Here is a 14,985-nt window from a genome sequence, read left to right as displayed (position 1 = left end):
TGGAATTAAGGCCATATTTATAGGTACCAGCCAGTGAAGTTGATCGATATAAAGATATTTTTAGGCGTCGAGGTCGTCGTAATCATTGAATTATTCAAAACACCGTTGATACCCTGTTTAAAACGGAAGTAATGCCAATCTCATCACGTATGTGGAATAGCGGTTTAAAGAGCAAGCCATCGTCGTGGAGAGACTAGGGAAATGTCACGTAGCATGACTTGCTGCAGGACCCAAGCGCCCTTAATACTGTGCTCCACGGAGTTGTATAATGTAAAAGTCTCTAGGCCGCGCAGAGTCGAATGGCAATGCTAGCTACATCCTTGTCCTTGCCCTTGTCAAAGCCAAGCTCAAACTTAAACTCAAAGCCAAATTAATACAAACCGATTAATTCAGGGGGTTGCACACTCTGTACTATACATATAATGAAACCCAAGAGACCAACGCAAGCAACGCAAGCCACGCAAGCCAACTATATACCTATATATACAAAGTCCTCCTTCCTAACCCCCACAAAAAGGTAAAATAACTCAAGCATTGGCGAGCGGGAAATCCGCCGGCCCGCTGTAGACCGTCTCCTGGACGCCATCGCCACCCACGACGACGGGGAACTCGGCGGCCTGCCACTCCCTGGACCCGGCGCGCGAGTGGGGCCCGTCGCTGTACCACACGACGAGCAGGTAGAAGCCGTCGGAGCCGGGGCGGGAGACGATGCGGCGGAACTGCCACGAGACGCGGTCGTCGGCGCACGCGAGGTACGGAGAGACGTCCGGCAGCGCCGCGCCCGACGTGTCGTCGCTGTAGCTGCAGCTGGTGCTGGGGCCCGAGGGGAAGGCGACGTCAAAGGTTATTCTGTGCGGGGGCGAGTGAAAGCGCAGTTTGTTGTTAGTGTACCGAGCATAATTCCTTCCAAAAAAAAAAAAAAAAAAAAAAAAAAAAAAAAAAAAAAGATGTTTGTCTAGTTCTAGTCTAGACCTAGATGGAGATTAGTAGTAGTAGTAGTAGTATTAGTTAACGCCGGGCTCGGCCCGGCTTGTTAGCCGGCCGTTAGCAACCTCCCGAGGGGTATCTCGGCGCGCGTTCTATCTTCTTTATTTACACAGGGGGAAAACAAGGAGGGCAGAGGCGGATCGTGCCTGACCGGGTTCGGGCCCGGTCCTGCTTAGGGGGTTAGTTCACTGACGCGACCCCGTGCCTAAGGTGCACGGAGGGTTCGTCTGACGGCTTGTGCCGTGAAGTGTGGGTGAAAAGGCAGTAAGTCTATTCCTCGTCAGAGTTCGAGTCGTTTACGATCGGTGTCCCTAGGCGTAAAGTGCGTTCGTGGCGCGCGGGGCGCTGGCGGGCCGCTCTGGGGCGGGCGCTGAAGTAGTTGGTGGCTATCGAAAACGCCTCAAAGCTTTTCGGTTGCCCGAAGCTTGTCTGGAAGAATTTCCAGCGTTGGGCGCGATTTGGCGGCCCGGCCGGCCGGTCGTTATTAGGCCACGGCCAGTTTCTCCACACCGCCCGCGAATAGCGGCAGTGCACCGGGTGCTCAGGGGAGGTCCGCTTCCAGCACCAGGCACACGAGGTGTTTGCATCCTGGTGGTTGAAACGGTCATGGTAGGCCTTGAAATCGCCGTGGCCGGTCCTCATGGCCAAATAATGGCCCAGTAGGGGTCTTGGCAAACGCAGTTCCTCGGGCTCCTTTCTCGGTGTGTATTGGAATTTCCATTCCCTATATGCGGGGGACCGTTCACAGAGTTCTTTACGCCACCAGTCCTTCTCTATATTGGAAAGAATGGCTCTGAGGACCGTGCCGGCACCGCTATACGTGGTTTGCTGAGCCCTCGGGTCTGGGTCCGGCGGTCCGGCGGAGCCGGCCTTGGCCAGCTCGTCAGCCCGGTCGTTTCCCGGGATTCCCTGGTGCCCAGGGCACCAACGGACCCGAACCTCGGTACCTTGTTTTCGGAGTAGATCGACAAGGTCATGGAACTCCAGAAAGGCCCATTGGGACGAACGCGGCGCGTCGCCTCTAAGACCCCAAATAACCGAGGTGCTGTCCACACAAATCCAGATCCGGGCGCCTGGCTGGGCCTTGGCTGCCGCCTGTAGCCCTTTTAGGGCGCCAATCGCCTCGGCGTCGAAAACGTGGCTTTCCGGCGTAATAGATGCGGAGCCTGCGGCAAATTCCAGGCCCGCCCTAAAAGCGGCCCATCCGTACCCTATTTGGACGCAGTTGTTTTCGTGTTTTTCCGAACCATCCGTATATACCACGATATCGTCAGGTGATACCATGTCCAGCCATTCGATAAAGCGGCGGGCCGCTTCCTCTTTCGGGACTCCTCCGGTGGGGTCAGTGCGAGAATCCGGGGCATTGCGAGGTGCGCGCAACTCTAGTCTCCGGATCCGCGGGAGAAGTTGTGCAGCCGTTTGCAGGGTCGTGGCCGAATGGCCCGAGTTGCGGGCACGAGGTGTTTCACGCAGGCGGCTGACAAGGGGGTGCCCCTTGTCCGCGAGCCTTAGTCGGGCGCCGTATTTCAGGCGGGTGTAGGCCAGCGCGACGCGGGCCGAGGGTAGTCCTGCGTCCCTGAGAACAGTGGACGAGGGGGTGGTTTTATACGCCGGGAGGATTGCCCGTGCCGCTAAAACCAGCGGTTTGTTCAATGCTTTGAGGAGTCCTCTTTGCTTGTGCGCTGGGTTGTACCATGCCTCGGCTGCGTAGGTGGCCGAGGAACCCACGCATGCCACCGCTGCCTTGCGAAGTGCAGCCGCAGGCGGTCCGTATCTTACTGCCCCAAAGCTCTTGAGGTGGGCAGCGACCGCCATTGCTTTGGCAGCCCTTTCGGCCACGTGGCGGCGCCCGTCTAGCCGTCGGCTAAACCAAAAACCAAGCCAACGCATGCCCGGGTAGCGCTCGGCCCCGGAGGCGCTTTGTCCGCGTCGACCGCCCGGTAGTTGGACCGGGGTAACCGTTCTACCATTAATCCGGATTTCCGGGTTGCGACCGTGCCTTTTCTTAGTGATATGGATCACCTCTGTCTTTTCCGCTGCAAAATGGATCTTCTCTTCCGCCGCAATTTCGTGCATATCCCGGAGTTTATTTTCCAGCCAACGTACGTTTTCCTCCAACGAGGGTGACGATTTCCATGTAAGCACGTCGTCTGCGTATGCCAACCGCCACTTCGTACCGTTTTTGACGAGATACGCCAAATATAACATATATAGGATCGGGGAAAGGGGAGACCCTTGCGGGGTGCCGCACCCAAGCCGCCTAAAGCCCGTGGTCGTACCCTCCAGCCGGACTCGGGCCTGGCGGCCGCTTAAAAAGTTAATCACGAACCTGAGGAGCATTTTACTAAACCCGAGGCTCCGCATTTTCCGTATTAATCGCCTATGGAGGAGGGCGTCGAAGGCGCCTTGGACGTCGCATGCGACAAGGGTGACTTCCTCCCCGCGAGCTAGAGCCTGCTCGATATCGTGGGCGAGGGCACAAACCAGATCCGTCGCCGATCGTTTGGGTAGGGCACCGCCGTGGGTGCAGCTAAGGAGCCCGTTGTCGTGTATGGCCCAAGCTATCCGGCGTGCAACGAGCCTCTCGAGGCCTTTTCCGATGCAGGAGAGGAGGGCTATAGGCCGCCAGGATCGAACGCTGCTCCGGTCTTTCTTCCCCGTTTTCGGTAGCATCGCGACTTCGGCCTTCTTCCAAGGCGCTGGGAAATGTCCGAGTTCCAGGCAACGTTGGTAGAGCCTGCGCACCGGCTCGGCCAACGAAGCCCATCCGGCTTTTAGTAGCCGGACGGTCATTCCGTCGATGCCCGGGGACGTGCTCGTAACCCCAATGCAGGAGCGCTCCGCCTCTTCCGCACTAACCTGGGTGTCCCAAGGGATTTTAGCCTCGTCCGGCGACCAGGCCTCCAAGGGGTCTCCCTGCAGGTCATCCTCCGCCGAAAATCGGCCAAGCACCTCCCGTTGCAGTGCTTCCGCTTTTGCTAAAGGCTCGCTCACTTGCTCGCCGTTAATAACCAGCGGCGGGGACCGGAGGCGTGGTCCGGCTCCCAGCCAGCCCACCATGTTCCACAAATCCTTATCGTCGCGCAGTTGGTCGATCCGGTGCCTCCAGTACTCCCGCTTCGCGGCCCGCACCCCTTTCGTATAGGCTTTTTCCTCGGCAGAGGCGTCTGCCCTATTTACAGCGCTCCGTTTAACCCGCTGGAATTCGGACCAGAGCCGCTGGCAGTTTTCGGTCCACCAGGGAGCCGAGCTGTCCCTTTTTCCCGCCGGCGTACCCACGACCCACGTCACTTGCTCCCATAAAGTTGTAAATTCAGCTACCCACGCGTCCAATGCGTAGCCATCGGCCGCGGATCCCGGGTCCGGCATATCTTGCATGCCAAAAGCAAGTAGCTCCGCGAACTTTGGTAACCGGTCGTCCCTAACCGAAACGTTAATCGCCTCCGGGCGGGGGGCGCCGCGCGTCCGCAGCGTGGTATAAAGGGATTCGTGGTCGGAGCCTGTGTAAAGACTGCTGTCAACCACAGTTATTGTGCTGGGGAGGTTGGAAAAGACCATATCCAGTAAACCCCCGTCGCGGTGGGTGGGCACGCCGATATTTCCTGTAAAACTCATCCCCTGGGCTTGCGCCCATGCCGTCAGTTGGTCCCCTCCGCGTGCGTTTGCGCGGCCCGGCTGGTATACAGCAGCCGCTACGTTAAAATCGCCGCCTAGCACCGTGGGTCCATTTGGCACGGTATTGCATACCATTTCCAGCGCGGCTTCAGTGCCCGGAGCCCTATATACGTTAACAAACAATATTCCGTTAATTTCGAGCCAGAGTATGTCCCGCGTATTTTGGCCCTGCGGTAGCCGTCGTTGTGCGGCCCTTAGGGCTGCCCCCTTCTTAACGTAGGTGAGCACCCGGGGCCGGAGCCCAGTCATGGCTTCGTAAGTGTTGGCGTGCCATTCGTCCACTGGCGCAAAAACATCATAGCCCGGGTGCGTTTGTGTAGTCGTATTTAGCCCGCACCATGGCTCTTGAACGTTAACCAGGTCCACCTTTCTCTGGTGGCACAACTCCAATAGGCTCAGATGCACACCCATCCTTTTACCTACGTTGGCCCAAACTACGTCGAGGCATTCCCGCTGCATATTGCCGAGCGAGTATTTCGTCATATTAATCGACGGGTTGCTTCCAAGTCTATCCCATCAGCGGGGCAAGGTGCGGCAGCCGCTGCGTCCTCCTCCATTTCGGCTGCCCAAACGATTTCGTCGTGCACGCGTTCCTGTTCAACCTGCAGGAAGTTACGGATGTCCGCCCCTGCCGCCTCGCATGGCCGCGCTCTTTTGTTTGAAATGCTCGATCGGGAGCTCGAGGTTTGCGAATGCTGCGATGAGGTGCTTAGGACCGGGATTGCAGGTGCTGGCTCTCGGCGGGCCGTTTCGGCCCGGTCGTTGATAATCGCGGCACGGTTGGCACGTCCGATTCTGCGAATCCCCTTAAGTTTACGCTGTGAAGGTCGTTCAAACTTCCCATTTACCACCAAAGGTCGGGCAGGGCAATTCTCATGTCCGGATGGGAAATGGCCGTGGCAATTAACGCATTTGGGGGCTACCTTGCACGGCTCTTCCTCTGTCGCATGTTTTGCTTCACCACATATGCCGCAACGCGCTTGCCGTACGCAGCGACGTATTTCGCAATATCCCTGGCAACCGTCGTGGTGGTGTGTAATTTTGCGTGATTTTTCAACCTTCCGCGCACGTTTCGACACTCCAAAAAGCTGAAAGGGCTTTACGGGTTAAAGGAAGGACACTATCCACGTGCCCTCAGCCGTATATGGGTCGTAACCATGTTTGGAAATATGCCAGTTGACTGGCTGCTGGCCTGCTGCCACGGTAATCTCCTCCTGGATTACCTCATGTACGTCCTTTCTTCCGTCCAGGCAATTGAGCGTTCGGGGCACTCCAGAGACGGCGTATGTGTGCCAGGTTGTCGGGACAGTGACTTCCCGCGCGTCCAATGCGTCCATAATGGCCTTGACCGCGCTGGGGTTGAGGAGTTTTTGCCGTGTTTCCTCAGAGGCCACCGTAACACCCCAGCCCGTGGGGGTACGCTTGGCGTTTGGGATTTCACTGTGTGGCACCGAGACCAATTCGGCCAGTTTGGTCGTTACCGCGTATGGCTCCCTCGTCACCATCCGCAATTTGTCATTTACGCGGATCAGGATGCGGTTGGACGGCTGTTCTGTCAAACGTTTCGGGGCTTGGGAGCGGTCCCGGCCCGATTGGGAGGGAGTTGCGGAGCTGTCAGGTGCATTGCCGGGCGTCGTACGTATCGGGTACGAGCGCGTGGCCGGGGTTAAAATTGGCGTTGGGGCCGCCGCTGGTGGCGTGGCGGCTCGCTCGGCCCATGTGACCGATTTGTTAGTGGGCGTGCCTCTGCCTTTAAAGGCCGACGACGCCGTGCCCGTCCTCGTAATTAAAATGCTGCGCCTTTCGCTGGAACTGGTCGGCGAACGCGACGGGGAGCGCGAACGCTCTTTTTCAGGGAGGGTGCGACTGAGGAACCAGCCGCTGATCACGTCGTCAAATTCAAGAACAATTCTCCTAAGCGCGGCGTCCTCCGGGGCCTGTAAACTTTCGAGCTTGGCTGCAAAGACCTCTTCGAGCCAGCTGCCGACTGTTTCCACGTTTTCCAACTCCTGCTGCAGTGTTTTGATGGCCAGGGCCGGGAGGCTGGAGTACCTTCCGCGGCCAGCCGGCTGAGGCGCGTTAGCGGTGCGCGTGTCGAGAGATACGTGTCCCGACTCGGCCTGGCCCTGCGGCAAAGCCTGCGGCGTGCTCTGCGGGCGCGCGCGGCGGTTTGAGACCTCTGGTGAGGCCATGACGACCGGCGCCCGGAGGGCGAAAATTCTTCAGCTGTTAAGCTTATTGGTGTGTTTGGGTGTGAATCGCTAACAAAGGTGGGTCTGACCCATGAATGGTGGAGGATGCTTGAAGTCGACTTTGACCTAGATGGAGATGTTGCGCAGGGGTGTGACGTACGAGGCGCCGGGACCGCCTTGCACAGTAGCGGCGGAGAAGTTGGTCGTTTGGATTGCTTCTTGGCGGGGGGCCAGAGGTGCAGCAGCGGCGGTGAAGACGAAAGTTGAAAGGATGCCAAAGGACTTCATCTTGGCTGGGGTGAAAATTAGAACGTAAAGAATTAAATAAGATTAGAACTAGGTGTTGGCAAAGCCGAGTGAGCGTCTGTCTATGTCTGGGCTTGAAGCTTGTAGTAAAGAGTGCCTGCAAGGACAAGAAATAAAACCTGCCATGGCTGTGACATTTCTACCTACTCTTTATATACAAAAGAAACCAGACCAAAAGACACTTGAAAGATGATGGCATGGCGAGCACTTTGTTGGAAATCCTCACTGAGCCACATCTCGTATCCTTCCCGTGTCGATTGGATGCAAAGCATGTAAGCAGGATTCCATGGCGGGCCATCAGCTGAACTAGGTGAGCCTGTGAAAACGGCCCATCGTCACTCTGTATTGGACAGTCTTACAGAACCACCTAAATGGGGCTACGAGCCTTTTTTTCGGTATTGACCTTTGGGATACGAAAGCCCTGCCAAGAGTTTTTGTTTTCCCCAACACGGAAAGCCACAGGATCACTCGCCGTTACGGAGTAACCCGCAACAGGATATATGCTCGTGTTTGACCAACAAAATGTAGGCAGCAGGCACCGGGAGGGAGTAAAGCATCGATGAATGACCAATACATGGCACACAAACGGCAAACGCCGGGTCAGCATGAATAATGGCGTTCTCGGGTACACCAACAGCTCACGAGGCGATTGGCTCGGTCACAAAATAATGCCTATGCCTGCTTTTGGCCGCAATTTTTATAAACTCTGCAGAGTAGAACTATTTCTAGTCTAGGATTAGAACTATTTCGCACATAAATTCAAACGTGAAATGCAAAAAGATGAAAAAGAAAACAGGGAAAAAAACAAAAACATACAACACCGAGGATTCCCCAGTGGTCACCCACCTGAGTACTAGTTCGGCCCTCACTATCTTGGTACGGGAGCAAAATCGCTGGATTTGGGATCCAAGGTGTCTGAGAACGGATTGTTCTGCGTCCAGAAACGGTCGTCGTTGCTCCCCATGCTCCCAGCCAAGCCACTCCTCTACCGTCTCAATCACGTTTTTAAGCCCCACACCACCTTTGAGATTCAGGGTTGCACTGCTCGCTGCTAACAGCACCAAGTAGTTTCTTGGCAGCGGCAACACAGCCAATTAGACCAAGGGCTGGGCATCACTGAATTTGCGATGTTAGCTGAGAGCGTAGCTCAGCGAGGGTTACGTAACTGTTACCTAGTAATTGTGGCCCATAGCAGTCCCAGTCGTCAGGCCCCTCTGTTCAGGCTGCTCACCCTATGCTCAGGCTGCTCACCCTATGCTCAGGTTGCTCACCCTATGCTCAGGTTGCTCACCCTATGCTCAGGCCACCCATCACCCCTGCTTACGTCTAAACTGCGCCAATGGGCTTTAACCCGGTTTTGTGAGAGCGGCAGATAGCTGGGCGGTGACCTGGCAGACCAGCCTGTAGCCTGGAAGCAGGCGCTATCGCAGGAAAGTCCATGTAGTCATCCTCCGCGTCCTGCCCTGTAACATCGCCCTGTCTCTCTAGCGGGGATACAAATCCGAGGAATAGTTGATTTCACAGATGGCTGAGGCACAACGTATGGATCGCGTTGTTTGTTGTTTTCTTTTCTCCCCAACTCGGTCGTTTTCCCGTAGAAAGGTAGATACTATTGAAGTTTAGTGTTCATTGTCTTTTTTCATATAAAAGCCATCTTGGGGGTGAAGTGCAAAAGTCTGCAGCCAAACATATCTCGGGTCTGCCGTTACCCATTAAGTCTAAAGCTAAAAAAAACTTCCGTGTCCAAACAAAATATAGATGAAATTCAATCACGGAAAACAACGAACAGCGGGTCTTCGTAGACTGATTTTCGGTGGGCTGTGTTAGAGGTTTCAGCCTCTGGGCGTTGGTAGTCGGTTTTATTCGGTAAATCCTGGCTTGGACAAGATAGCTTTGGACCCCTGGATCTCAGGCGCACCTACATAGGCGAGGTCCGCACACGGAACGCACCCTTCTTCCTTAGTTAACCTCCCGAAAATAATTGACAGGATCCAACTTCACAACCGTGTATACGTTGCAGGTCCCTCATAGTCTGGATGGAGAAGTGGGCTTTGGCTTGGCAGTTATGAAAAGAAAATCGTTCTTTGGCCAAAACGCAGAACTGGCAGCTGGTGACTCTCATGCTGGTTTTCTGTTCTTACCCCTTGGCTTCGCTCATGCGGTAGCAGCATCTGATATGTAATTTCGCAGAGAATGTTTGCCTTTGAGGAGAGAGGCAGTCATCAAGAAACGAGGACAAGCTGAAATATAATATCGCGTGTATTTCTTGAAAGAATATATTGGGGTTAATAAAAATGCGAGATGAGCTTGATAAAAGAGAACAGTGGTAATTCCTGGCACACAGCGGCAAGGGTTCCGCAGATGTGTACGTCGTCGTGGCAGGTGGAATAGGAGGTTTGGGGCATTAGACCCCTCGTCGAGGATTAAGGACGATCGCAAAGTTTCGAGGTGAGGCATGGGGCCGCCACTCTGTAAAGCAGTGTCCAGTATACACATTTATATTGTGCTTACGTACGTGATGACAAATAGTCTGCTACACAATTGATAAAAACGAAAGCAATACTTGAAATAGCGATGTCGGCCAAGTTGATGGATCCGGGAAGATGATCTACGGATGCAGAGAAGTTTGGAGAGCTTTTGCCTCTGTGGGAGGTCACTGTACAAATTGTTACAGGACTGTATAGTGTTAATTATCTCCCCCAAGAAGATTTAACCGCTGATACAGATGCTCTGCCTCCTCGTATTTCCCCTGGTTTTTAAGCACCGATGCCAGGTTGTTCATACTGTTGAGTGTCGACGGGTTTTCTGGGCCCAGCACCTTTTTCCTAAGCGCTAATGTTTCCCGGTGCATTTGCTCTGCCTCCTCGTACTGCCCAAGAAAATTATATACCTTTGCAACATTATGTTGGAGCAGCCCCAATATTTCCTTTTCCATATAATAACCCCGGAATTCCAACACCGTTTGCGCATGCGGTAGATAAGAAGTTTATACGTCTCGGTTTTTATGCGTTGGCCATGGAAACATCTCCGAAACCTGGCACATTACCTCTGTCACTTGCTCACCTTGATCGCCCTGCGTTTGGATCCAGTTCCGTATCGCAATATGCATAAGCCGATGAATATCGAATCGATCTACTGTTCCACGATCCAGTATAAACGCACACCCTTTTAAAACGCCCACAGCTTCGACTTTGTCCCAATCTTCTCGCCCATCAGGCAGCAACGATATCGGAATATCCTTTTCCGCAAAATACGCGATGTTCCGAAAATAGGATGCTGCCAATGGTGCGTCACGCGCAATCTGTTCGAAAGATATAAGCCACGTTGTAACTATCGCGTTAGCCGTTTTTTCGTACCGGTCCTGTTCCCCGAAATCTCTGCTAAGCATGGCGATTATATTTTGATTGCTAGCTTTACAAATTTCCAAATACTTAGCAATTGTCATATATATATTTAACTGCATATAGGCCGAAGCTTGTTTAATCGCCAACGGCAAACGGACAAGGTATTCCAGGAGTTTGTTTGTGGATTTTTCGTCGCCTATTTGGCTCGTCTGAAGGCCTTAATGCAATAATTGACGTAATTCGTCATCACTTAGCTGAATCAGGTCGAACATGTCACGAAAGCGATCCCAAAGAGACAAGGCTGCAATATAGGGGTGATTCTATTCGAAGATCCAAAGCTAAGTATAAAGGAAGAAGAAAGGCACGCAGTGCCAATCGCGTACACGCGCCTAAGCGAGCAAATAACAAACTTACCCTGGCGCCTTGTCACGTGAGGTGGAGCTAGTCACGGTTGGCAGTCGCCCAGGCACGCCACTCCGTAACAACTGGGGTTCTTAATGATTGGGGGTGAAGTTATGATCGTTCTCAACTAAGTATTGAGGTTAAATAAAGTTTTATTGCTGCTAAGCAATCCTAGAATGGAGTATATCTACATGGTAATGAGCGTATCTTATATAGACTATGTTCCAATTGTGATCTCTGTTGATCTGTTTGATCTGTGATTTTCACTCGAGATTCTACAGATCATAGAGATCCCTTCCCTTGGCAGTCACGTGAGGTCTTGTGGCCTTGTCCTTAGGTAATCGATGTTGGGTGTGACCCCACCTGGCCTCCCTGGTACCGGCCCAAGCCTCTGGTCGTAACAACATCCGTAAAAAAGGGTTATACACCGCATATAAGGTTTAAATTTCGTTGCAATTAACAAACGCAACTAATCCAATAATGGATGACGAAGGTGAAAATGGGGAGGGAAATAATGCGCGATTGGCGATTAACCGGCGTTGTGGCAATTTTGGCAATATAGGATATAATGCACGCACCTGTCAGGGAAATGCAGAAATGTTTGATGTACATATTTCCGACTGCATTGAGGTAAAATAAGCAATGCAGACGTTGCAATTGGAGTTAGGAATGGTGTGTCCTGGCCAGGGTATTGTACATCCACGTTATTTGTTACACTGGCATAACGAAACAGTAGGAATACTGGTCGCGTAGTAACTTCTTAAACCCGATCAAATTTACCTACCTTGTTCTTGTTGGTGATTTGGTTGCTTTCCTTTTCAATCAAACATACTCCCGCAAGAAATTTCTTCTCGGTCACTAAACTGGAATTTGATTATTTGTTGGCAACAGGCAAGGATTATCCACTCACCTACCCGACTCGACTAGTCACACAGCACATCACATTGCTCCCAATATTGGTTCTAATTTCACTTCATCCCCAGCCCCATCCCACCGTGTTGAATAGCCGCACACCGAGCTCCGTGACCGGCAGCCTCCGCTGCGCCACCACAGCAGTAAAAATATGCCGGACTATGGATTCATGGGTCATATAAGGATGCACACGACTTTATCATCCTGCTCAAACACCCGCTCCGCCAGCCTTCCGAGTCAGTAACTATTGTTTCCTCATGCCTCCCAGTCCCACAAAACGCAAAATCTGGATTTGGGAATTCTGGGCATGTTTACTTTGAGGAAAGTTCATACCTTGTTGTACTCTTTCACTTTTTTATTTTACTTTTTTTGCGGGACCGCGACTGCGCACGACGTCGTTCGTGGCCCGTTCGGAGTAGCCTAAACCGTTAGTATTGCGTTGAAGTTTACGGCTAACAAGCAAGGCACTGGTCATTAGCTAATGCTATTCACTGCCGGGATAAAATACATCCAGCAGTCACCGCGCCAGGGGACAGGTAACACCCCAGACGCTAAAAATAATTAAGTACTTTTTATTATTGGAACATTGAAATTATACCAGGTTATAGCCTATTCTAAAAATAAAAATGCGCAAGATTTATTATAGATCTCTTTCCTTGGCCAAGCTTTTGGAGGTTTAGATGTTTTATAAACATCAGCATGTATTGTACAAATTCTAGTAAACCTCTTCTTTAACCAGCATCGTTCTCAGTCGCTGGTCTTCAATCTTTCTTTTAGAACCTTCACACTCGCTTTACAAAACCTACTCACTCTTTATAACAATTCAATAAAATGCGAACCCAAGCCTTCTTCGCCATGCTTTTTACCCCCGGCGCTATTGCCGGCGGTACCTTTATCCCAACAGATCCCAAGCTCGCTCATCGTGCACCTGAACCTTTTCCTTGGCCCCAGTTGCTAAACAACCCTCACATGACCACACCAGTTGTATGGTATCAAATTGGTCAAATTAAAATCTGGACCGACACCCGGGGCGTTGACTTCGTCAGGGATGGTACAAAATTCGATACGTTCGACCAGTGTATCAACCACTGTAAAACATTTAGCGTTGTACATAACTCTCCCGTCGATAAGCCAACCGATGCGAAATGCAACTACTATTGCACCACCTATTGGGATCAAGTTAAAAAGTCCCGCTATTAGGACTTGCTAACGAACCGACCCCAGAAGGCAGACGGTTGCAACCGAAGGATGGGCAAGATGTAGAATTGGAGGTGCTTTCACAAGTTGGGGCTCTTTGCCGACGCGAGTTATATCATACAGGAGGGGGTCCGCAGGCACAGAGCGAATAGCCCCAACTGGCAGGGTCGGCAAAACTAGCTTGAGGAACTTTGCAAGAGCAATAATGCCGACATAATCTACCGGTACCTAAGACGGAGAGATGATGTACCAATGTGGTAGCGGAAAAGAGTCTGCTTAAGGAAGCCAAGAGGGGCATGTTATGGCCATTTGGTAGCAGTTAGTCCTGGTTATATTGATACGTTAACGGATGGTAGCTTCTAGCCAATCCATGAAATATACCACCCTAATTAGCAAATGCTTAGTTTTGTTTGACTGTGTGTTCCAAATGTGCAAAGGTGGTGCGGAAGGTGGCAGAAAATCGGGTGCCCAGTGGTTGTGGCTTTACGTGGCGCTTACGTACCAACATTTATTTGCGCTGTACTTCAGTCCACGTTGCAGTAACATAACGGTCTCCTGGGCTGAAAGAACCTCGACCCATAGTAAATATAAGTCCATCTACTTACCCAACCTGCTCGCAGCTGTTACCTATGCCCAACTCACAATTCTGGTCTATAGTGTACTAAGTTTCCACCAGATATGTAGATCCGTATTAGACGGACCCCATATCTATCTGGGTACTTTGGGTAGATTCATCGTTTCACCCAACAGACAAGATGTGGTTGCAATAATCCCTTTTCCAAATGCATCCATCACAAAATTATTGTAAGTTTCGCACCTAGGGCGGCTGTTGTAGAACCAATCTCGCATGTCTTCGTGACGGCTCCGTTCATCCCGGAATCATTCCATACCTACGTCCAAAAACATTGAAATCCGACGCGCGCGTTTGACTAGGACGCTGCCTCGCCCTCAAGCAAATCACCTCAATACCACGGTTCCGCGGTATAACTAGCACTTGCTAGATCTATATTGCCTATTAGATTCATCAGCCTATACATACTTCGTTGTGTAAATGCAGGAGCAAGTCACAGGCAAGCCGGTCCAGTTTTCTGACGAGCGCCTGGCAAACATCTGAATAACAGCATTTCGAATATCCCGATCAGTATCAATAGTGGAGCTCTATGCTTCAACAGCCGCACCGAGAAAATCTTGTGTTCCAGGCCTCTCCTGCAGATGGTTTAAATCTGACGACGGCTAGAGCTTTGAGATCGGCGATGGCATAGTTGTCCCCAATAGCATACACTTTGACTTGTAGAGGAAGATTAGGAGCGCTTGCGTTTTGTGCACTCCCCGCAAGTTGCAAGCTAGGATCATGAGCCTGTTTATAGTCGGGGAGGTAAAGATACTGTATCATTATAACTTACTGGATAAGAGGATAAGAGAGCACACCTTTATTGTTTTTGTTGAAGAGTTTGGTGGAGGTGAACCTTTTTGGTTACTAACATCCAGTATGGTGTAGTAATCCAAACACAGTAACAAAGTGTCACGAAAGCGATCCCAAAGAGACAAGGCTGCAATATAGGGGCGATTCTATTCGAAGATCTAAAGCTAAGTGTAAAGGAAGAAGAAAGGCACGCAGTGCCAATCGCGTACACGCGCCTAAGCGAGCAAATAACAAACTCACCCTGGCGCCTTGTCACGTGAGGTGGAGCTAGTCACGGTTGGCAGTCGCCCAGGCACGCCACTCCGTAACAAATAAAATAATAATAAAATAAAATGTAAATATTAAAAAAATTAATAAAAATCCTATACCGCTTACGAAACGACCCATCCCCCATGCAAGTTCCGTCAATTTAAAAATCAAAAATGTCAATTAAATCGCTGTAAATAATTTTATTAATTCTCATACCCAACATGGAAACCGTTTATATTTGCGATTTTTATTGTCACATGCGCCCGACGATTTAACGCATACGTCAATGGAACAAAAG

At 51.5% G+C, this 14,985-nt stretch overlaps 3 protein-coding genes across 3 annotated transcripts; 1 reads left to right on the top strand and 2 right to left on the bottom strand.

Moving 5' to 3' along the window:
* Positions 1-5,768: 5,768 nt before the first annotated feature.
* On the bottom strand, positions 5,769-7,142 carry MGG_16027 (uncharacterized protein; the record flags this gene model as incomplete). Its single annotated transcript, XM_003708783.1, has 2 exons — positions 5,769-6,882; positions 7,015-7,142. 2 exons carry the CDS (start codon positions 7,140-7,142, stop codon positions 5,769-5,771), a joined length of 1,242 nt encoding a protein of 413 aa, XP_003708831.1.
* Positions 7,143-8,976: 1,834 nt separating this feature from the next.
* MGG_02067 (uncharacterized protein) lies at positions 8,977-10,624 on the bottom strand (the record flags this gene model as incomplete). The annotated part of the gene is made up of 5 exons (XM_003708782.1): positions 8,977-9,155; positions 9,302-9,331; positions 9,672-9,816; positions 9,945-10,029; positions 10,207-10,624. Coding segments are annotated over 5 exons (814 nt in total), but the record flags the coding sequence as incomplete, so codon positions are not given.
* Positions 10,625-12,477: 1,853 nt separating this feature from the next.
* Positions 12,478-13,408, top strand: MGG_16026 (uncharacterized protein). The gene has a single exon (XM_003708781.1). The coding sequence runs from the start codon at positions 12,650-12,652 to the stop codon at positions 13,016-13,018; it is 369 nt and encodes a 122-aa protein (XP_003708829.1). The 5' UTR covers positions 12,478-12,649; the 3' UTR covers positions 13,019-13,408.
* Positions 13,409-14,985: the final 1,577 nt, after the last annotated feature.

Source organism: Pyricularia oryzae, chromosome 1, assembly GCF_000002495.2.
Source record: "Pyricularia oryzae 70-15 chromosome 1, whole genome shotgun sequence".
NCBI classification, from domain to species: domain Eukaryota; kingdom Fungi; phylum Ascomycota; class Sordariomycetes; order Magnaporthales; family Pyriculariaceae; genus Pyricularia; species Pyricularia oryzae.
Note: the sequence above shows the minus strand (reverse complement) of the source record. Positions and strands in the feature narration are given on the sequence as shown.

Excerpts from the sequence above, each read along its gene's own strand:
- MGG_16026 (XM_003708781.1), top strand. The coding sequence starts at position 12,650 with ATGCGAACCCAAGCCTTCTTCGCCATGCTTTTTACCCCCGGCGCTATT.